At 40.0% G+C, this 24,233-nt stretch overlaps 1 protein-coding gene across 3 annotated transcripts in view; it reads left to right on the top strand.

Moving 5' to 3' along the window:
• Positions 1-24,233, top strand: part of LRRC56 (leucine rich repeat containing 56) — a 57,968-nt gene that overhangs the window by 24,054 nt on the left and 9,681 nt on the right. For all 3 annotated transcript variants that reach the window (XM_030949868.1, XM_030949869.1, XM_030949866.1), the window contains 4 exons: positions 1,309-1,369; positions 18,865-18,961; positions 19,360-19,557; positions 23,451-23,628. In XM_030949868.1, coding sequence (XP_030805728.1) covers positions 1,309-1,369; positions 18,865-18,961; positions 19,360-19,557; positions 23,451-23,628 — 534 coding nt within the window. The remainder of the gene's footprint in view (positions 1-1,308; positions 1,370-18,864; positions 18,962-19,359; positions 19,558-23,450; positions 23,629-24,233) is intronic.

Here is a 24,233-nt window from a genome sequence, read left to right as displayed (position 1 = left end):
AGGTTAGAAAATTGCACAGTGTGTTTTGAATTTTTTGTATTTTCAAAAGTGCTTGGAAAAGACATGAACTTAAAAACTTGCAGTACATCATGAAGATCAATATGTGCATTATGATCACTCCAAAATAACATGAGATGTAGCTAATGCTTCTATTAAAACATGATTTATTAAAATGTTTTTGACATAAATGCTCTTGTTCTCTTTGGGGAATGAACAACATGACCTCCTTTCTTTGCTTTTGAGATCCCACTCCCCTTTCTTTTTTTTATCCTTTGCAAAGCATTTGACTGGCGTCCTTCTGGACATTGGTAAATCACCCTTGCCAGTGGTTACTCAGAGAACTCATAAAAATATTTGCTGAGAACATATTTTAATGTTTCAGCAATGGTTCAATTTGTCTAAAATTGGGATTACTTCTACATGGTTGCATGTTATACTGGAGGATGCTTACCAGCCTTGAGTAAACTCTGGTGGTATGAATGGGTAAACATTTGCTACTGTCCATAAGAAATGGTGTCTGAGACTTGAGCTTATGTGTAAGTTATTCTGCAACTTGGAGGGATTTGGTATATGATTTTGCTTCAGAAATACCATTAGAGTAAATCTAAAAGGCAAATGTCTCTCAGGGATACAAAAAAAAGCACATTAATTAAATTAATAACAAAAGCATACTGAGGGTTTTATAGGTATGAAACTTGTGCAATTCAGTGGTAAACAGTTGTATCTAGAAAATTAAAAGAAGAAAGCAATGCTTTGCAAAATGTAGCATTTGGAGGACCTGTGAACTATAAAAGATGATGTTGTTACTATGGATCATTATGTGGTTGCTGTTTGATCGAAATTTATATTTTGAAATAGTGTTACTTGGCTGTGTATCCAGTAAGTCCATCACTATTTGCCATTAAATAGGTCATGGGATGCTGTACTCCAAAGTATGCCTTAGCTCTGCAGAATATCACTCAGTTAAAAGTCAATCAGGATGGGGAATCAGACTAAAGAAAACAGTCACACATCAAGCCAGTTTCTTTTCTTGTCTGTCTGACAAGGTGCCATCAGAATTTCCAGTGAGGGGTTCAAAAATTGTAACTGGGTAGCCATGCAGACAATACCTATATGTTTCAAAAATGCAAAGGATGAAATGGTTTCTGAGTGAAATAATATAATTGATTTTCTTAGAAGTCCAGCACAGGCCTGCCAGAAACAGCTAAGAAATACTTGTAAAATTAGATGCTTCAACTTGTAATTGTCATAATTTTCCTTTACTCTAATCCCAAGTCCACAAAGTGATTCTTTATTTTGTTCCCACAGGTGTGCATCTGCCTAATCTGAGAGAACTGAAGTTGAACAATAGCTTGCTTGTATCTGTGAGGTAAGAAATGAATGATTCTGTGAAGTAAATACAAAGAATAACAGCCCTCAATTTTATTTAAGTGATAAAATCTTCATTTGTGCTGTTTCATTCCTTCCATTTCTCCATGCTGTGATAATGGATTAGGTCATGAATATATGCTCCAGTACCACAGAAGTTTAAGGATGGGACCTAATCTGGAATAAATCAGTGTAGCTGAAATGGTGCCAATGAATTAGCCCTAATTTGCCACCAGGGAAGTTCCTGCTGTGCTGGAGTCCACAGAAATTTGTTGCACATTTGAAAGGAGTTCAAGTTCCCCTCTTATCTATGTCTAGGTGCTTGGATTTCAGTGTTTCAGCCTTTGGGCTTTTACTGTGCACAGTAGCCTGTTCTGTACAGGTCAGACCAGTTCCTCAGCTGATGAAAATCACTTTGGCTTTACTGAAGTCAATGCAGTCAGGTTTATGAGAGCTGCTGTGAAGCCTGCATGTCCCTGGCTTGCTGAGCTCCATGAAAACATCATTTTCTCCCAGACAGTTGGGGGGAGTTGCTTGGTTGGAAAGGTAGAAGTGAAAATCATCACAATGAGGAGGCAGAGCTGTCTTCTCTCTCCTGTGCTGATATCTGTATGATCCTTGCTAATTAATGTAAAGTAGAAAAATACAGTTAATATCAGAAAAGGGCTGTATAAAAGACCTTATTTTAAATAGGACTGCTCTCTGGCTTTGTATGGGTATCTACTAAACTCATAGGGTAAAAAGGAGTGGGTTTGCCAATTCTTTTTAAGAGAGCATGTTCTGTCATAAGAAATGACAGTAAATTCTTCTTGGTCTGTCTAAAGTATCTAATGAACTTCAGTTGCTACACTTTGATTTTATTCACCCTTGTTCTGGTGATGAGATGGAGTATCTGCAGTCTAAATTTTGTTTTCCTTGCCTTCTAATCCATAACATGTAAAAGTGGTGATTCTACCTTGCTGCATTTATTTTAATAGCAACCAACAGTTGTCATAAGCATGAAATTGCTCCATTACTGCAATGGAGAAGTAAGTAGTGGGTGAAAAAATTTAAATTTTGACAATATTAAGAGATATTATATTAAAAAGAAAAAATCTAAAAAGTGGGTTTTGGTTTGATCAAAACTCCGAATTCTCTTAAAATGTGTGAATGGAAAACGTTTTGATCAGCTCTGTTGGCACTGAATATAAGAATGCTGTTCAGGAAAGCTAAACTGCATGACTCATGGTTTTAGCAGGATTTTGCACCTCTGTATTCTGAGACTCTAATTTCTGTCATGAAATGTTCTGGCAAACCATTTTCTTTGACCTGACACCCTTGTGGGCCTTGATGCAGGGGATGCTTGGTCTCAAGTTGAGCTTTGATTTGATCTACTCTAATGTAAATATGTTTGGGCTTGGATATCAAGTGTAAGACTGTGATGATTCCCAGGCACTCCAGCCCAGGAGGAGCTACCTGCTGCTCCTTCTGTGTGGCAGTTAAATGCAATTGTCAGGGAAAAGGTAAGGGAGGAAGAAGAATTTTGTTGGCTCTCCCAGACGTGAGCTCAGTGTGTAGTAGCTTTGCTTTATTAATTCTCATCTTTGACAATCCGTCATTGATGAACACAGATCATTTAAGGGCACATCCCATGCAAGCACACCCTCGTACTTGAACTTTATTTTTCAATGTCTGCATCATGTCAATTTAATGCCCATTAGAGCGGCATTGCTGCCACAGCAGCAGTGATGCCTGCTATACCTATTGTAACATGGCTGCTGCCATTTACTCCAAAATACAGAGTCTTATTTCTGAATTAATCTTGTTGATATTTGAATTCTGTCCAAAAAGTGATGATTTTGTTTTATTCAACCAAATCCTTGCAAATGGGGCTATTGAGGATGACAGAAAAAATTGTTCTTCCTTCTTACTGAAAGTAATTCCCACAGATTTTGCCAGCCATAAGGTCAGAATCATTGTGGTTATAATTTGAAAATAGGCAGCAGATAATAGGAAATGTCTTGTAAGGTCCAGCTGGAAGATTGGTTTCATTTACTGAAAAGAAGACAAGGACAGAAAAGCAGGAGAAAAAATAGAGGGTGTTTTGTATATACTTGGGATGCTAAAAGCAGACATTTTCATTCTGTTTTATGTTCTAAGAGCATATTCTGGTGAATCATTATGAAGTAAAGTCTGTCAGTTTGCATGCATGAGTGGGTAATAAGATGGGAGACTTTGTTTTGTCATTTTATTTTTGTTTCATCTTGTTTTGCAGAGTAGGATTACCTAATTGTTTTGGGATGAAATGAAATTAAAATTTTTTTCTTTTTTTTTTTTCATTTTGAAAACGGAAGAATTGGCTTGGTAGATGCCAAAATGAAGGTTTATCATCCTGACTTTAGTTACTGATTTTTTTTGAGGCATTCACTCCTGTCAATGTCGCATAGGAACTTCAGATGTGAGGATGCTGAGGTGTGCATTGCCATGCGCTGTTCAAAGGAAGTAAAAGGAGTCATGTTCTGGCAGTGAGGAATCAAGGTGTTCTTGTCTTACAGTTTTCTATGGGAGTGCAAGGCTTGCCACTTCAGTGAGTTTGGATATTGGCTTCTCCTGGTAGTTCCTCAAGAAGTTGTGATTCCTTTGATGGGGAATGTGTTTGAGCTGCCTTATAAATTCGTGGTCCTTCCCCAATCCTCCTATCCTCCTAGAGCTTGTGTTACTTTTGAATACTTGAAACTTTGAAATGATATCATTATCAACTATTTAATTTAATCCCAAAGGAAAATATATCCAAGTTTATTTGCAGATAATCGATCTTGGTGGTTGAAAGGGAATTTCTTTCTTGGCTGTTTCTGGATTTTGGTTTTCTACTGGCCGTTTGCTAAAGGGAACATCTCTGGAAAATCCAGTGCACTGTGAAAAGAAAATAGTTCATATTGTTTTAAATTTTCTAAATCTCAATAACTTCATTATGTCCTTGTTTGGTGACCTTCACAAATTTGCTAGCAACTGAGAAATTCTAGATTTATGAACTGATAATTGAGGATGAAAAGTCTATTCTGAAGAGTACCTGCTAAAATAAGCTGATTTTGGGGGGTTTTCGGGGGGTTGTTTGTTTGAGTAATTATTTTTTGTTTGGCTTTTTGTTTGGTTGGTTTTGGGTTTTTGTTTTGGTTCTGTGTTTTGTTTGTGTCTGGGTATTTTGTTTGGTTGGGATTTTTTTGTTGTTTTGGTTTTTTTGTGATGGCCATGGTCCTTATTTTTGAAATGCTTCCAGTAAAAGAACTATATTCCAAGGCCAATGAATACTGCTTCTGCTTTGGCATGTAGCCTGTGCATTTTTTTATCAGATTGCTTTTATTCTCAATTCAGGGATGAATGAAAAGATCTGTTTAAAAATGTTTAGATAAATATCTTTACGAAAGGGCTTTTAAATCAGATAGGGGAATCTTGGGACCTGGTTCCCATAAGTTTCCAGAAGAAGCTGTTTCAGCAGCTGAAGTTCATTTCCTTCCACTCAGCACCACACATTGTACCCAGCAGGAGAGTGATCTCCTCTCAGAGCTTCTCAAGCAACTGCTTCTAACAGAGAGAGGCTGTCATATTTTAAGTGAGATGAAATGCAGAGACTGCAAAGTGTGGGGACAAAAGTGAGTATGGAGGGTATAGGGAAAGGAAAGCAGGTTTTCTTCATCCAGATTGAGCTAACATTTCATTGCTGCAGTTCTTCAACTGGGCTTGCACTATTGCAGAAGCATCCCCCAGAAGGGGAGGGAAGTAATCCTGGTCTGTTTCAGTTAGTAAAATCCTCAGGAGGTTCAAGGTGCAGAGTACATTCAAAATCAACAATTCTTATGCTTTTATGAGTCTTAGGTTTTTGTCCCAGAGACAAGACTAGCAACACAGGAGTCTCTGTCCTCACATTTTGAAGTGTTTTGAGCCCTCTTGGCTGTGAAAAAAATAACTGTAAATATGAGCCAAGTGATTTGAGTAAAGATTTTGCTGATCATTTTATGACTTTAAGAAACCAGAACCAAACTAATTCTTTCTTAATTCAAGGTAAGGGCTCTAAAGTAATGTTTTAAAGTGTTTTGAGACTTCAATCAGGACCTTTAGGTATTTTAACTTAACAATAAACCTCCTTTTTACCCAAGAAAGAGTTTAAGGAAATAAAATATCTTGTGTTTTTGAAGTCACAAGAAGTTTGCATTCAGTAGCATTGCTCACAAGCTGAAAATTAAACATTAGTCCTATTGCTTTGCTGGATCTGGATCAAGTTACAAGTTACACTGTCTTGTATAAGACTGAGCCATGACACTGATCACCCCAAAATTTGATGTACTGTTGATAGTGTGTCTAGGCACCAACTATTTTCTGGATAGTTTTCCCTCAAACAAGAGGAACATGGGGGCATCATTCCCCTAAATTTGCTTTTTTTTCCTTGTCATTTTTACTTATTCCTTTATTCCTTTCCTGTCTGTTTTTTTTTTTTAACCCTCAGGGTTTTTTCCTCCTTTTTCTTCTGTTTGTCATTTCTAATCTTTGGCAATTAATGGATAACTGTGTTTGTTGTATAGTAACATGTACCGAGGTACGCAGATATCGCATGTAAAAGCAACAGGGTTTGTGCAACAAGGATCAGCATTGCTGTTATGATATTTAAAATCTCCAAATAGTTTCTCAAATCAGTTATTTTGCATTACAGGCGCAAATGTTTGTCAACAGATGATGTATTTGTGTTATAGCAGTTTCTTACTGTGTCTAGCAAGGAATCAGGGTGCTCTTGCTCTAGGTTACTCTTACCCATGCAGTCAGAGAACCACTGCTCTGATTTGGCTGGGGTGAATCCCTTCATGTCCTTGTTTCAGCACCCAGAGCATCACTGTTTACTTTCATATTCACATTTCAGGATGGGGAAAGCATTTAATTTCACATGCAGGCTAGTTTCTGTGGGAAGTGTTCCTGTTAATTCTTTTGTGTAGATGGACTGAAAGTCCTTCAGCAGTTAAAGATGCTGTGAGGTCTATGTTAAGAACATGTTCTTTGAGGACTTTGAATGCTTTCCAGGACCTAGGAAAGCATTTAAATTGAATCTTAATCTCTATATTAATGAGTCCTCTCTGTATTAGTGCCTGCAGATCCCTGGGAGTATTACACACCTGGGCAAAAATGCTGTGACCTCAAGTTTTATTTAGCATTGATGGTTTTAAGGATATTCATATTATTGATAAAAAGTAATGATTTTGGGAGAGAAATACAGCATCTTTTAGTTGAGTGGATTATTTTCAGAAAAGCACAATCAGCCTGTCTGCCTTTGGCCCTAGGGAAATCTGATTGCTTTGACCACTTATCTGTCCTGGGTAGACCTCTGGTTTAATTTCACTAGGTCCGGTGCCCAAAAAAGAAAATATGTCTTTGTGACCTTAGATATCAGGGAATCTGACAGGCTGATTCCCCAGCAAGGGAAGCTGAACTTTTTCTGTACAAATGCACAGATGGAGCTCAGGCTCCATTCTGCAGCAAGCACAGAGGACGCCAAAATAGGTTTTTGGCCCTGCAATGTCTTTCCATGGCTCTCAGCATCAGCACCTCATTTCCTGAGGCCTTCCCCTGTAGGGGGATACAGTATGGGTAAATGAAGGTGGTATAGAATGTAATCTTACCCCCTAAAGAGTTGCTGCTGAACCAATTACTAAAGATTAGGAGCAGGCCTGATGTTAACAGCCCACACGTGTAGCCAATAAGAAGAGTGTTATAAAAGAGTGGATTGGTGGGAACTGGAGTCAGTTGGCTACTGTGAGGCTGGGAGGAGTCAGTGCCTATAGGAGTTGCCTACAAGAAACATCAAGGAGGTACGAAACTCTAGCAATGTGGAACCCTTGCAATATAATGATAATAGAACTCTTGCAGTATAATGACAACATTCCCCAGCTGAAATTCCCCTGCCTTGTGTTTCAGACAGGTACAGGTATACTTGTAAGCAAGGGGATGATGAGGTAGGGCCTGCCCTTGCAGCTCCAGGTTTGAGTCTCCTGGCTGTGGCAGGGTTGGTGAGGAGGGTGCAGAGCATCCCTCTCCTCATAGAGCTGAGAGGATCTGCTCTCCTTGTCATCTGAGCAGTTCCGTGGCAGCAGGTTTCTTCCCCCAGAACACCTCTGTCACGTTTCTATTTTGTGACTGCCATACAATGCAGGGCACAAAAACCATCAGAGGATCACCACAGACCACAGCAACACTTTGTGCATTGTGAACATGGCTAGTGAAAAAGCAAAGTAAATAACTAATAGTTAATGTGTCCAGGAAGGATGCCAGTAAACTCCTGCAAGGTAAGACAAGCCCATTACATAATTGTGTTCCTTCTTTGCCCACTATCTGAATAGGCACTCCACTTTGAATTTATTTGGTAAAAGGTGACCTTTCCTTTCAGAATGTTTTCTCATGCCTTGCACCTCTCCAGCTGAACCAGGTCATAAAAAGAAGTACCGCTCAGCCTCTGGGTTAGCTGTTGTTTCTACAGCATCCTGGGTTAGCTGTATATATATGCTGTATTTTCAATCTCAGTTGCTTATTTTATCCTGGGCAGACACAGTCTTCTGCATGAGTTGTGTATAAGGCTTTGCTTAATGGTATCATGATCTTGCTTGTATGCTCTGGATGGATATGATAAATAAAACTGTCAGTAATAAGTACTGCCAGCAAGTAAGTACTTATGTGCCTGGCTATTAGGCAGTTTGCAGCTGCTCTGTTTCAGCTGTCAGCCTCAGGGTTCACATATGAAAATTTACGCCTAAATATTAATTTTTTTAGTGATGAGAAAAAAATTGTTATAATCATGGTGTGCGAAACACCAAAGAACAGGGCTGGGAAGCAACAGTAATTAGCCCACTGGAACTTTAACAGTGGAACTATTAAGGAAGCTTTCCTGTCTGACCATCCAGGAGCCACTCTGGCAGAAACACACCACCCGAGATTTTCACTGCTGGCATTGAGGCCCCTTCACAGTGAGCAGCTCCAGTGACCCCAGGGGTGCCCCTCTTGGCTCCCTGCACACCCCACACTCACACAGTCACACAAGGTTTCCTTACTGGTTCAACCCTGGGTTTCCCACAGCAGAGTCCCAGATGTTTGGATCCTTAGAGGAATTTATTTGTGGCACAATAACACAAAAACAGCTCAAGCTGGGTGCCTCCTTCCTGAGCAGTATCCAGCTGTGAAAAGATTGTCTTTGTGGAAATAAGAAAATAATCAGCATTAGTTTAATGGGTTTGTAGGTTGTTTTGATTCTCTCCTACAAGGGAATTGCTTCTCTGAGGCTTGTTTGATTTTTTTTTTATTGGAAATAATTATTTTCAGTGGGAAAATACTTTCTTGGAATGCAAGGTAAATCCTGATTTTCAAAAAAGGAAGGAATAAGGTTGCAGGGGAAATTATGCTAATAGTTGTATTTGTCAGTTGTAACTGCCAAATGAGAGGAATAAAAATGAATAAATAGATAGAGTTGCAGTGTACAATCAGTTTCATTATTTAATTTCTATAGAATATTCTCCACGCAGGAGTTGATTTAGTTGTTCTTATTTTTTACAGACACGTTGCTGCACACAAAGGGCCTTGTTGCTATTTTTCCCCTAAAATACATTCACACTTCTTTTTCTCTACCTATGCTCATCATTTGCTGTGTGGCAGAATTTTATCCTCCTATCATGAGAGCTTTAAAAGATGCATCAGATCTCTCAGATGCATCCGCAGCTGGATCAATAGCTGCAAGAAATAAATACTGAACTGCCTTTGTGTTTTAGGCGGTGAAGTTGTGGTTTCATCAGCAGGTGTAGTGTGTGCACATTCTTCACCCTTTGCCATAAGCTGCACTGTGTGTTCTTGTGGGGGTAAGAACCTGAACACAAAGGTCTGATAATGAAACCTGCCACCCACACTTTTGGTAACAGAAATTCTATTAAAGATTATGTGTTTGAAAGACCATTTATGGCATCTCCTGGCTTGAACTTCATCAACCTCACAATCCTCCCACTCCACTTTCTGCTGTTTCATCTCATAGGCAAGAATTTAGAGAGGTTTGGTTTACTCTGCTTAGTGTTGTAGCTACAGTTGCCTCAAGAGCAGGATCAAGATGATCTACATCCAGTTAACACACCTGCACCAGATTTGGGATGTCTACTGCTGTGCTGTGAAGGAAGTGCTGAGGCTCCGCCTTGTAACACCCTCAGTATGGAAATCTGTAAGGTCCTGTCTGTCCCAGTAATCCTGTGATGGGCTTTGAGGTCCCCCAAGCTTCTCTTCTGCATCTTGTTTGCTTGTTGTAAAAGAGCATCTGGAGGCCAGTACAAGCGGAGAAAATCTCACTTGAAGTTGTTGTTTAAGGAAGAAGTCTTGACTCGGGATGTATGGAGACAAGTCTGTCAAGATCTGTAGTGAACATCAGAGGCTTAGAGAGGAAAGAAATTTGGAGGAAATCAACAGCCATTCACAGGTCCAAGTTGTACCTGTATCTGTTTCTTGCAAGCTTCTTTATTTTTTTTGTTTTCTCATTAGATGTATGCCCAGATAAAAAAAGAAAGAAAGGAAAAGTTACAAAGAAGAAATCTCCATCAGCTTCAGAAGGAAATCATTAGTGTTATACAAGTGTGCCTGATCTAAAGGATCTCAAGAACATGCATTTCCACCATTGTATATTCAGACTGAATCACTTTAAGTTACATTTTCTCTCTAGGTTTTCATATCAATCCACTTCTGCAATATTTCAAGTATTTTTTTACAGTGGAAACACTGTAGTCGTTACCATGACAAAAATTGAATAGCTACTCCAAGCTGATCCAATTCTGTAGTTGTGTGTAATCAATTAATCTGGAACTCCAGTTTTTCTGATACACAGAAAAAGATGTTTCAGGGACTTGTGTTTTTTTTGGTGGTGGTATGTGTCTTAACACCACTGAATCTGTCAGATGATTTGGATCTTTTACAGAATATTCCTTCTGCTTACCCTGAAGCATTAGAAGTTTAAAGTGTTGATTTTGAAGGATGAGATCTGTATTAAAGCAAAGTTGGAATATGTCTGTCTTACTCTGCCAGAGCTCAGACCTGGAACATATTGTGAAACAGGCACACAACATGTGGGAGACTGAAAAGTTATTTATGCAGGAAATTTCAAAGCACTATGGGATTCAATTGTTCAATGTAAGTAACTCATTCTGTAACCACAGTTTCATTATCCTTTATTTTTTTATATGTAAGCTTTCAACAGTGAGAATGAACAATTGCCCAAGCTATAGGAACTGTCAGTATCTCTGGGGTTAAATTGAGGGGCAATGGTTCTGTGGGTGAGAGAGTTTTACTTACTGTGTGTCTCAACTTATTCCTGTTTGAAAATCCATTTGATCTTGTGGAAGATGTAGTGCCCCCATTGGGAGGCAGCCCCGGTGTGTTAGGTTTCTGCAGTTTCGCTGGGGTGCAGCTTTATGCCAAGGGTGGGAGCTGAAGTAGGGTGGAAAAAATGTAGTCAAGGGCAAGTCTTGTTCGACAGGATCACTCTTTGGCAATCTCTGTTCCTCTCAGATTGTGGGAGCTGAGTTAAAGCGACTGTTCTTTCATTGTGAGAATGCTACAGCAGTAACTAAGCTGACAAGCAGTTTTAATGATCAAAAGAAAATTAACACAAAATTACGTTATCCTTCCCACACATGTTGTATATCCGTGTGTTAAGGAATTGCTGTTCCTGACTCCATCAGCGTTGATCAATCCCATTATTCTGCTCTAGGTTTTTTTTGACAGCAACTGAAAATGAGAGCACTTGAAATTAAAGCCACATTTCATGTGTATTAACTTTAACAGAAGTAAGCATCTCAGTTACCTTAGGCACAAGTATGATGAGTTACAGAAGTGTATGTATCAGCACTCTCACTTCTAAATCTCTCTCTCCTGTTGGTTTCACAAAGCACTTTTTGTTTAAATAAGATATAATCTGACATGGAAAATAAAGTTCTTTCAAGTAATATAGTGCTTGATGTAATATTGCAGTTGCTACAGTGGTTTCAATGAGGCAATGAGAAGCAACAATGACAAGTGAAAAAGTTATAAATCAGGAATAGCCCAGAGATGTATCTCGTTGGGTTTGGTTTTTTCATCTGTTGTCATCTCCTGTATCCAGCTACCATCCTTGCCTGGCAGCAGTGGAGGAGGAGGCAGGGAGAGGTGGGCACTGGTGTTAGTGCAACAAGGATTTCTGTGCAGTGTCTCTGGTTGAAGCACGGCCACAGATGTGTCCATGGCAGTGCTCAAATACTCTTATCAGGACCATCAGAGTGGTCATTGGCTCCTGTCCTGGAAAACAGCCAAAGTGCCTTGGATAGTTTGTGGTTTTGGCTGCTGTAGCCAGGTAGTCTCTTGTCCTTGTTTTCAGGCTTTTGCTTCAGTGAAAGTGCTGGCCAAAAGCGCGTGGCTCATTGATAATTGTGCTTTTTCTTAGTAGGCCCACAAAAGCTGTGGCAGGTGTCTCTCCCTTTGGCATAACAAAGATTAAAAGGCAGAGTCACAGGCTGGATGAAATGTGACACCTTGAATGTTCTCCCTGATCTATTCACCCCTGGTGCAGCACCAGGCAGTTGCATTTCCTCCCAGACACCTATTTTGCTGTCAATTAAGTGATTGCAGCAGAGATCCACAGCTAAAAAAAGCAATATATAAGATCTTTGCCTCTTTCCAAACTTGGAACTTAACACATAAGCAGCCAACAAACAAAAGAAACCCCCACAACCCTAGAATAAAATAGTGAAATTTGTTTGTTGGGAGAAATATTGGCAGGGGCATTAGCACTGCAGCCCATTTTGAAAACAGCTTCTTATTCATAGTAAGGTTGCCTCAAAAATTTGGGACAACAGAGACGTGCTACTGCAAAGGCCTTTGGCAACAATAACTTTTTGTTCATTCAGAAATTCTTCATTTGCATGTAAAAGGGAGTTATGAAAACAGAATTTTACAAACACAATTTTTGTTTAAGAGGACATTTGGTAAATGCATGCTTTCTGTTCAGCCTAAAACAAGCTAGCCTTCCTCTGATGTATTTAAGAATTACATAGCGAACACGCTTTTTGCTCAGTTTTTGAAGTCTCCAGCAACATGTCTCAACAGGATTAGGAAGTCTTTCTTTTGAAAATTTGCACAGTTCAGAAGGCAGAATGAGAGCAGATTAGTAGGTACTACATTTCCATGGTATTTCAGCCTGAAAGTGGCCTTCTGGCTGCAAAAGATGACCCTTGTTATTTTGCACCTTGGGCCATGGTTCACTCTGGCCCAAGGAAGTGTAAGATGCTAAAGGCAGCCTGTGTGTCATGGAGGTGTAAGATGTGGGACAGAGGAGAGCCAAGCCAACAGTCCTCAGCCTATTGCTACTTGAATTTTGAAGAGCGAATACAAAGACTGCAAAGACTGCAATGCTGCAAAGCAAGGCAGGTCATCACATTCACATGACATTTGTTCAATTGTAAAAGGACACTGCAGGGACAATAAGGACGTGGCCTCAGCACTGCTTGCAGAGTTGGGGGCTGTGTCGTGGGTTTCATCAAGTATGAGGAACACATGCATACAATCAGTTTTACAATTTTGAATACAGCTATTTGTGAAAACAATGAAACTTTTATGTAAGCTTCCTATTAAAGCATGTGTTACTGATTTAAATAACATTCAGGCTTTAAAAGTTTTTGTTTTAGATGTCAGAATTATCTGTACAACCAAAGCATTGTGTGCTGACATTGGCCATATAGATGTTATCACAGTGCAGCTTGATAAATTCCTCTTGATTTCTGTAGATCAGAGATGGGATTCTTTTATGCCTTTATTTTGTAAGACTGTAGTTTGGTCACTCCTTTACAGTCTAAATTTCTCTATTTACCAGTGCATTCATTTTCAGAGCAATCTTTAAAATAAATAAAACCTGCATCAATGGCTAGTTTAGATGTATTGCTTCTGAAGATTTATTCGTTATCAGTTGCAGGTGTGCTTTGAGATACTTCTTGCAAGTTCCATGGATTCCAGTGCTTTATTTTTAGGTAAATGATTCAAAACTGACTTCAAAAACAAACGACAGGGCTCAAACTGACAAATGTGTTCAGGGTTTTGCTGTTGTGTTTACTGGGTAGCTTGAGCTCAGTGGAGCAATTCAGGATTTATTGTCATGAAACCAAGAATAGGAATTGGCTCTCTAGGTCTGATATTCATCCAGTAAAAATTTGGCTGGATCAAATCAGTCCCTGAAGAACAAGGATGTTGGATTAATGGAAGAACACATTATTTCTCAAACTTGTTATTAGGTGCTGTGAGCCAAACTGTTCATTGCCCCTCTGCTCTCTCCCCAGCCTGGGGGAGTGATGACAAGATGGGAGCATCAGATTTCATGGGAAAAAATACTAAATGGTTGTGCACAAGTGGGGAAGGTATTGCCAAGACCCTCACAGAAGCACTGGGCTGTTTGATGAGTTCCCATCCCTGCTGCAGTTATTTTGAGATAGTTGGAACCCAAGCTTCAAACCCTTTGGTTTATTAATATTATTTCCTCAAAATCAATTATAAATGCAAATTTTGGGGTTAAAAGTGAAACTAGGGGAGTCTGTGTTGATTTCTTGGTGCTTTGGGATACTAAAAACATGATCTGATATTCAGTGTGTGTTTTGCAGGCAAGCTGTGTGTGTAGGAGCACATGTGGAGTAATTACTCAGGAGGACTCTGGTTTGGCAGCTCCAGGGGCTGTAGTCCTCTGTTTATCACAATCAAAGGTTATGATATGTACATCACCACCCCATGCTCCATCTCTCTGCCTCAAACTTGTCTTAAATCAACCATAGCAGGGGTGAGCAGGAAATATAATGGCTTTGGTTATTAATTCTTTGCCTTTCCTGTTAAGTTCCCAGCTTCCACATCACTTGGGACGGGACACTTTTCCACTGGATTGGAATTATTCGTTGTATTAATGGGAGCTATGTTTCTTCTACAGTGTCTTCTCTTTCCTTCTGTAAGCTCTTTGTTATTTGCACATCACTGGAGCACTCCTGTGCTGCATCTTATGACCAACTGCCACCAGCCTTGTACAGAGTCTCATCTTTTTCCTCTCAGCCATCAAACTTTTCAATCCTACTTTCTATTTTTGGAATAGGTGCTGTAATTTTCTGTATGTTTATATCATGACCAATGCAGGAGAATCCTTGTCTCTGACATGTGTCTCATTAATTTCAGCCTTGGTCAATGATTATTTTGGGGGAGTGATTTGTTACACTGCAAGTATAATTATAGTGAATTTTCTCTCTTACTACCCTGATAAATTGGTTTTAAGAGTTTATTACTACATTAAAATAGTCTGCCCTAGTAAATCATTATCAGAGTGCAGATTCCCATTAATTCCATTTCAATAAAAGTCAATAGTTGTATCTCCCCAGTTTGGGCAGATCTCACCCTCTGCACTTAACACAAATGAAACATGCCTGTGTGTATACTTGCACGCCATGGTGGTCATGTGTAATCAAACAACTCCTCACTTTGCTCTCACCCCCTCCAAGGTGGATGTGCCAGATGCTCTAGAGCTGGTCCCAGAAGAGACACTCCCATCTCTTGCAAGCTCTTAAGTTCTCGTCTCACCAGCCAAAATATTTCAGAAGAATTTTCAGAAATGCAGGTGCGTGCAGTTGTGAGGAGCAGCTTACTTTGAGCTCCATGGCTGTTTCACCTTACAGCAGCCATGCTCTCAAGGGCAATTATCTCTATAGCAATTAACAAGGGAATTTTCTCTGATGCTACAGCATGAGTCATGCAGCTTCCAAAAGATTAGTTTGTTAGTTACTGAATAAAATGTTTGCAGATGTACTTTGCTATGATTACATCTCTGACTAGGGATGACTCATTACAGATGCAGAAGTAAAGATCTGCAGGGCCAAAATGTGACTGCATGATCCAGAATTTTAGGTTCCTCTAGCAGCTAGCACGACCCCAGTGTCAGCAAGAGGAATTTGGTTCTGCAGTAGAGCCCAAAGGGTAAAAAGTCTTTTTGCCTCTTCTCCTCACTGCCTCTACATTAGCAGGGAGGAGAGGTGACAGTCCTTTGGTCTTCACAAGAGCTGGAGTGCCCTTCTTAAGGGGCAGGAGAAGAGATCTCTTGGGCTGCTGTCTCTTCCCTTAGAGACAGCAAAACTGGGCCAAGTCATACCAAACGGTGCAACAAAGTTCATGCTTTCTTAGTACTTTGTTTCTTGAATTAACGATGAGCTTTGGGACAGCCAACTTCAGCCGTATAAGAAACCACTTCCCATTAGCTTCCATATATTTTTCTATTCTGAAGTGTCTGTTAAAGCATTTTTTTAATAACAAGACTCTGCTATCACACATTGGGTTGCATTGCAAACGTGCAGTGGTTCTGCCTTCTTCAAGTACCCAAGACATGGGATGTACAACCTAATTCTTTCATCTGGAATGCAAATCCTCATCAACTTTGATTAGTATTAATCTTGAAAGTGCTACTCCTGACTCGTGCCAGTTAGCTGTAGGAGAGTCAGAGCTGCAACCCATGGATGAAACTGGAATGGATTTGAGACTAAACTTAGTAGCACAAATTGTGAAGAGTAAGGTAAATAGGCTTTAGAAGTCATTTCAGTTAGGGTCTTCTGATGGTGTGCACAGCAGGAGAATGCTTTAAGGACTTGTTAGCTAATAATTCCTAGTGAGTGCGCCCCATGCATTAACTAGCGCAGTGTGAGTAGGGATTGACCCTGTGTGCACTGGGTTTAACCACAGCCAGCTCTGGAACAGAAAACTGTGGCAAAGAGAAATAAGATTTAACTGTGGAAGTCCTAGACTTCTGACTGTGAGCAGGGAACTGCTTCCACAAATGCATGGAGTGATCAAGGACTAGAGGGAATAACTGTTTGTTCTTGGGGACCTGTGTAAAAATTGCTTGAGAATTAATCCTCTGCTTTGCTTTGGCATTGTTTATATTGACAGAGAAACATTAGGAACAAGCATATTGTGGCAATCTCCTTCTGTGGCAAAAACCCTTCAGTTAAAAATTCAAGATAAATAAAAAATGGAAGTAAAGTCCATTCACCATATCTTACTCTACCATATGTAGAGTAATCAGGTTAGGATTGTCTTCAGTTTTGCTGGCCTAATAAACAGAGCATCTATCAGAAACACTGTTTCAATGACACAAAAACAAGAGTGACTACTTCCCTTTATCTCTGTTCAGTGGTTTACAGAAGAGAAAATTCTGCACCAGAATTAGCCCAAATTTGAAAATCTCATCAGTGCTTGAAGAGGGTCATGAAATGAGCAGTGCAATCCCTTCACGTTATTCCTAATGCCATATTTGTGTTTAAGAGTGTGTTGGCCTTGCTTCATGGTAGGTTCTGTTTTTGTAATTTAATTTAATTTCTTTCTTATTATAGGCATGCAGCTTGCAAATCTAATAATAAATTTTCAGTAAATATTACTTTGGGAGGCATCTGTTCCTTGAGGAAGCCTTAGAACCAGTTTTTGTTTTATTTAGAAAATATGCACAATGTAAATAGACCCTGGAAGATCTTGTGCAAGGCCAGGGATGTGGTGATATGAATTTGGCTTTCTTTATCCTTGTGTCATTAGAGGCAAGCGTCCTGGATGCACAAAATTCACTGCAGGTGTCGTGGTTCATATCAGTTGAGAATTTTCTCCTGAAGGGAAGAGTAGCCTTAGATGGAAAGAGATGTTCAATGAGACTGAGATTTTTCTTTTTTGTTTAGTTCTGGCCATTGAGTCAGCGGCACTGTTTGCACCTCAAAGGCTGTAAAATGTAGCATAAACACATTGTGTAGTGTGTCTATTGTGAGCTTATTTAAATGGGCAGCATCCAGGGAAGGGGTAGTTAGAGACACCCAGTGCCTGAGGCCCCTGCAGTGGTAGGGGATGGATGAAGTCAGATAGGTCTGAATTATGTCCATGGACATACCAGTCCCTAGGAGGCAGAGGGGTGGAAACCCCCAATTTCACCTGAAAACTCCCATTCAGCCCTGTATTTGGCCCCTCACAGAAGAGAGGCGCCTGAGGATATTTCTCCTTGCACTTATCCTCTGTTCAGGCTTACACAGGTTCCTTTCTCCTGACAAGGCCCTTCCCAAGTATTCAGATGGTAGAGAAACAACAAAAAATACAGATAAGAATGTGTCTATCCCTGCTCATAAAAGCATTCCTTCCTGACCTCTGGGACTGGCTTGGATGCCCAGTATCCCTGAAGCAGGCAGCTTGACTGCAAGGGATTGCTGTAAAGCTGTATCAGAGCTGCATGAGGGACTCAGAGGGAAATGCAAAGCTGGTCTTGTTCCCTGTCATCCACAAAGAGAAGACATGAGTACAACTCTTACCTTGATATTTCAAGATTACAAGGGCCCCCATGACTTCCATCTTCTGCAATTTTCTGTAGAAAACTTACTACTCTCTGTATTATAAGAATGAATATTGTGAGAGATAGCTAATCCAAAATTTTGAGGTCCAATAATCTCTATTTAAGAGCTATTTTAGCTTTTTATGTCATCCTGAGAAGCTTGCCTGGCTTGAGTATGGGTGTTAGACAAGATGGCCTTCCTTCCAACTCAGCCATTACTGTGTTTCTGTGAACTCCATGCCAGTCTCTACCTCCTCTGATAAACTGTCTTTGAATTTAGTTACCCACTGTTTAGTTCTCTATTATTCAATACTCTGATATCTGGCTACAGTCAAAAATTTCTGAGCTTTGGTTGGTTTGGGATTTGATAAAGTGTTGTATTTTGTTTATGTTGGGCTAGTGGCTTTATGCAACTTAATGTTACCAAAGGTGGCAGGTGATTAAGGCCCCAGTTTGATTTGCCACCCTTTTTGTGTTATCTTTGTATTGTGCAGCACTGTAATGTCAGTGGGACATTATGTGTGCGTGGACTCAAGCATGCCAGTGTGTGATTTTTCTGGGTTATGACCAGAAAAAGTTCATATAAGTTATCCCTTATTGACATTTTGCTATGCCCAAAAGGTGGGAAAATAGGATGGAAAGGATTATAATTTTCTGCTGATTTGACAAAAGTGTTATTCCTTTAACCTGCAAAACCAGAAGAGAGGTAACTCTGTAAGAGGGACAGAGTGAGACTGACCATGCAGTCAGCTCAGACGTGTTAATTTGGGTTATATGAGTACAGCCAATGATGCCAGCATAAGAAAACCCCACTTAATTCTTAGCAATTGCCTGTGATTTACAGGCAGAATTACCATGATGTAGCTCTTGGAATAATCTTAATCAAACAGGACTGGGGTGACATGTTGTCATGCAAGAACAAAGGTGACAGTGGGATAAGTAAAGAGGGGTATCATTTTATTCCCCACCTTCAAGGGTGAACATTTTTAATGGAATATCTTGTAAACAATGTGAGATGTGAAGGAAGTAGCAGTGGCCTAGTCTTAGGAAAAAGACAGAAAGTCTTGATTTTTTTCGCTCATTCAAATAGAGCTTGAATTGTTTTTTATAAGGGATCTTGGAACATCATTGTCCCATCTCCGTGTCCTGTGGATGGCTCGGTGTGGGCTGTCAGATTTAGATGGGATCTCTTCCTGCAGCTCTCTAAAAGTAAGTATAGATGTGTCCTGCCAAGCGACAATCTCAGATCTATCTTCAGTTGATATTCTTTACTTTTAGTCTTCATTCTCCTCAGCTCTTGCTTTTCTGGCTAGCTTTGGTTTGATGCCTTGAATTGTGTGAGTTAGTTTAAAAGATGCTACAGTATAACTTTTTAAAATGAGGTGTAACATTCAGGTCTGATCCTGAGTACACCTAAAGCAGTATATGGTCAAATTAGCTCTTATTATTAAAGGCTGCAACAGCCACACTTTATAAAATGTTCACTATCTTGCTAGTTTCATCCTGTGACTTTTAGTATTTCAAGTATTAGAAAAGATTTTGCAAAGCTTCAGTGTTACTTGTGCAAGCCCATGGTTTACATGTTTGTTCTGTTTACTTCTGCTGAGGAACTCTACATTGCTTACAACAATATCTCTGACCTGAGCCAGCTGACCTGGCTGGATCACCTGGAAGTTTTGGACCTGGAAGGGAACAATATTGAGGACATCAACCAGGTGCAGTACCTGAGACTTTGTTGCAAGCTAAGCCACCTGACAGTGGAAGGCAACCTTATTTGCCTGAAGCCAAATGCAGAATCTGCAGAGGTGAGGACTTGGTTTGCACATATTGTGTTATTTTTTTGTCAGTACTTTTTAACTGTGAGTTGGGAATGAGAAATGTTTCTGCATCTTCCTATTGCATCATTCTCAATGATGCCGTGGGATGCATTTCCCACCTTTAATTTTTGTTGATTTTGTGGTCTCATCAGTATGGTCTCCAGGATGACCACAAGTGAAATACAAGACTTCTAGTAAAGCCTTAGGCCTGTTTCCCAGCAATATGAGGAAAAACTTCTTCTCTTGGAATATGAGCACTGGAACAGGTGTCCCAGGAAGGCTGTGGAGTCTCCTCCCCTAGAGATACCCTTTTGGATGTGATCCTATGCAGCCTGCTCCAGGTGAACCTGCTTTAGCAGAAAGGCTGGACTGGGTGGTCTTAAGAAGTCATTTCCAACCCCAACCATTCAGTGATTCTGTGGTGAGACACCAGTTTTTGAGGGTTTTGCATTTCTTTTGGAGGCTCTTCAGTCCAAAATCCAAAAGAATGCCACCATGCTCAGATGTTAAGCCCTCAGAAAAGCAGTGCTTGAGGTAACTGGGGAAAGCTATAATGTTGGAACTGCTTATTGGCCTTTCCCCTGAAAGCTTAAAATCAAATGACCAAAAAGACCTTCAGAAAAAGTTGAAGATGCAAAAGTGACTCACATCTTACATACTAAAATGATGGAATAGTTTCTACTGAGGTATTTTGTTGAAGGTATGAAAGAGCCTCTGTGACACAAAGATGAGAACAGAGTAATACATTATCTGATTTCGGTTTCAGGGCTCTCAACAAGCAAAGCAAGGGAGATCTAATTCTACATGAACAGCCTCAGAGCTGTATTACTCTCTTTGACTTTCTCGTTCTTCATAAAAAAGCATTGTTGGGATATTAAAACACCAACATATTGCCATCCAGGTCTTTTGGAAGGTCTGTGGACACATACAGAGTTATGTAAAACACAGGTCTCACTAAGGATGGTGCAATTCCCAATGGCACCATAAACAGCTGATAATGCAGGTCCAAAATCAGAGCTGATGCTGTTATCCCACCGTAACATATTCTATAGCTTTTCTGTGTATTTTAAAGAAGTTATGTTGATGCTGTTAATTTGCCTAAAAGATTGGGTTTGATGTTTTTCCTGGACTTAGACTTGAAAACACTAAAACTCAATCATGCAATAGATAGATATTTTAAATCTTAGCACTTCTTAAATATACGAGTTAATAGCATTTTTCAGATGTAATTGTTGGCTTGATCTTATTGTTCAGTAAAAGGGGCCATGGAAGGTAGCTCTTTAGCTGTCATAGTTTTCCTCTCTGGAATTCAAAAGAAAATATTATATACTTGCCTTTCTGGTTTAAAGTGGTGGAATTATCCTTAAGGGACCACATTGTAACTGCTTGTAACCAAAATAATTTCTCCATTTTGGAACATTTCTCCCTTATGGAAGATGTAATCATGAGAGGGAAAACATATTCCTGCAGTAAGGAAGCACTGCCTGCTTGTGATGGACAAGGCATGCCTGCTTACTCTTTCTACTCCCATGGAGATAAATTCAGCTACTGACACTTCATATCATAGCTTCCTACTATGGAAATGGTGCAGTGTATCCTAACAGCACAGAAGGTCTGATTCTACTCCCTTGTTGCTCCTGCTCAATGAAAGTGGGATTTTTGGAGGATTTGGCATCTTCAGTCTTTAAGTGTACTTGTAGTGGAGAAATGTCAGATTTCCCTTGGTCGGTTCAGGTGAAATGAGTCCTTGGGATGCTCTGCATGTTGTCCCATAATGGAAGTACAAAGAGCAGTGGTATGTGGTGGTGTGCCCTCCTGCTCTTCTCCATGCAGAATGGCTGTCTCTACTCCTGTGCAAGTAGGTGCTAAGATCTGATCAGTGAGAGATGCTTCTGCCCGAGTTACAGTGCAAACCTTATGCCAAAGTCAGTGATACAGATTTTATTTAACAGTAAATGTGAGGTAGAGAAATAAAAAGAAATAGAAAAGAGAGGAGAGAGAAGAATATTGTCACCACCCATGGATCCAGTGGCATCCCTGTTGATCATTCTTCAGCCTGGACTTCTTGGTGGTAGGGTCCCAACGTCATTCAAAACTTTTCATTCTTTACCCATTTTAGCAAACAAAGGAATTAAGCATTAATTGGCTGCATGGTTCTCTTATGCTATTGGGTAAATGATTATCTCTTGTGTCTAATGCTAATTAGTCCACATGCTTAGTCTTTCTTTTCTTTTGAGCCAATGATCACAAGGTTCCCCTGTCAAAATTACCTTTTTCCCAGTGGGAACTGATTTTAGCAGAGTTGCTGGTTTGCCTTTCCTTGTGGCCTGTGAATTCTGCATTTTTTTGTTTCCATTATCAGTGATACATTCTTCTCAGCTTTGTTAACCTTGCCCTAAGTGTGAGATAACACCCAGACAATAGCACCACCTTTATCTTATCTACAGTCCAAGTTCCAGGTATCCACAGAGGAATATCCGGGGAGGCTTCAAGTGGTCATTGGTGGTTGCAGATGTGAATTTGTCCAGGCAATCAGCACAAAGGTGTATTTTACACTGAGCTGTAGCAGAGGCAGACTGTGAGTTTGTTGTAGTCTCCCACCCAGTGTCTGTGTTGGGAAGATGCTTTGCTCTCAGGTGGTCATAAGCAGAAGTCTTTCTGTGGGGCCTGCCATTCGCTGCTGAGAGCTTCTCCATGGACTTTGTTGCTTTCTTGATTTCAGTGGATGTTTGCAATTTTTTAGTGTATAGAAAAGCCATTTAGAAAAGAGTATATGTGGGCTTTGGTGTGCCCTTGATGGCCAACTCTAATTCCTCAAGCTCCTTCTTGTAGTCTGGCCCTTGCTAAAGGTCTGTAAAAGCTCTCCTATTTATTTACTTTTAATCTACAGAATGGTCCAGCTAAATTTACTGCTCTTTCTTCAGATGGCCTGTTTGCTCCCTGTAATTTGATTTTCAGATGAGCTCATCTTCCCCTGTTATCTAAACCAAGAGCAACAACTTGATGATAAATGCTGCAGTCTCTGTAGCTGTAATGTAACATGAGCGTAACATGATTCTTCTCTTCAACAGGACATGGCTGGGAATTGGCTGTAGCTGAGAATGGTTGACTCAATTTCTAAATTAAGATTAAAGACTTAGTTTGCAAAAATTAGTGTCTGCCTCTTAACAACAACTAACACATTTTATTTGGTGAGTTCCCTCTGCCAACATCAGTGCTGCATCATGCAGTGAGAGGGAGCATCCAAGCAGCCAAACCCCACAGAAAGATTTCTGTTTATGACCACTCTGTGTTGAATGAGGACTTGGCTTTGAGGGGGTTTCTAATATTTCATGCATTGTCCTGAAAAGCATAAGATCTGCCTGGGTGAAGCAATTGATTGGTGGGTAGCTGTCCATTTGTATTCTGCTGCCATCAGTGCACTTGTGCTTTATACTTTTTTTACTGTGTGCCTAAAAACACAATCCATGGAAGTGCTCTTTCTTTCTCCGTCAGCAGGTGTATCAACACTCATGTTTTCAAGCCTTTCTATCACCTGAGTATTGAGGCAAACACCAGAGAATCACAAAAGCAGGGAGACAGATTGGTTTAATACTGAGGGAGCCCAGGCTTTCCATGGGCATCCATGGCCTTTTTGCTTTTGCACATTACACATAATATAACAAAGACAAATGGCAAAGTCTTCAGTGGGTAAGCAAAAAAGGAGCCTTTAGGTGAAGGCCGTGTCTTTGCAGTCCTCAGGACATTTTCATTATCAGTTCAAGTAGAAATTATGTGAGGAGCATTTCAAATTGTATGGCAGTCATAGAAATTGAACAGTATTGAGTTACTGGAAGTCCACAGACTGTTAAGTAAACTGACCACTTTCTCAATTTCTCCAGGATCCAGACTATAATTACAGAGCAGAAGTAAAAAAACTCATTCCCCATTTGAAGTATTTGGATGGGATACCAGCAAGCCAGACTACTCTCCTTCCTTCCAAGAAGGTGCATGAAGATTCTCTAATCATCAAGGAATCCATCAAGGAAGGTGGTTTAGCCAAAGACATTTCATGGTTAGGTATGACAGGTTTCTTGTTGGGGTTAATTTTTCAAGTTATGATGTGAAAGAAAAGACGAAGAGCAAGGCAACCTCTTTAAAGCCAATCTTTACTTATAGTGAAGGGACAAAGGATGTTGTTTTCTTCACCTGGGAAGTAAGAAAGCTGGAATTCAGCAGAAAACAGTTCAGATTTAAATGGAAGTTGTCCTAAACTGGGCATCAAGATCAAAAATTCAGACAACTTCTAGAGCATCAAGCAAATATAGCAGTAGCTGGGAGTCTGTACTTAGGGCTTGTTCTGCATGATGGGAAGAAGCAAAACTTGGAAAGGAATGTTTCAACAACAGCTGTTCACAGCTCTTTCCACGGTAACAGTCAATCCCATGTAGCATGGATGTGGTAGGATTTCCTATTCCAGTTTAATAATAGGAAAGGCAATCTGGTTACCACCCTTCAGTGGCAGCAACATCCCAGAAAGATTGCATGGTCTTGTAAGAAATCTGTTCCACTTTCTTTGTTATTAGATTAAGTTCATTACATTCATTAGTAGAGAATAAATGGTTTGAAAGTAAATCTGTTGTCCCCTTGCCTGCAGCCTTGGTAATAGTTCAGATGTCCATGCT

This window comes from Camarhynchus parvulus, chromosome 5 (assembly GCF_901933205.1).
Source record: "Camarhynchus parvulus chromosome 5, STF_HiC, whole genome shotgun sequence".
Lineage (NCBI taxonomy): Eukaryota > Metazoa > Chordata > Aves > Passeriformes > Thraupidae > Camarhynchus > Camarhynchus parvulus.
The sequence above is the reverse complement of the archived record's forward strand: the minus strand, read 5'-3'. Positions and strand labels throughout refer to the sequence as shown.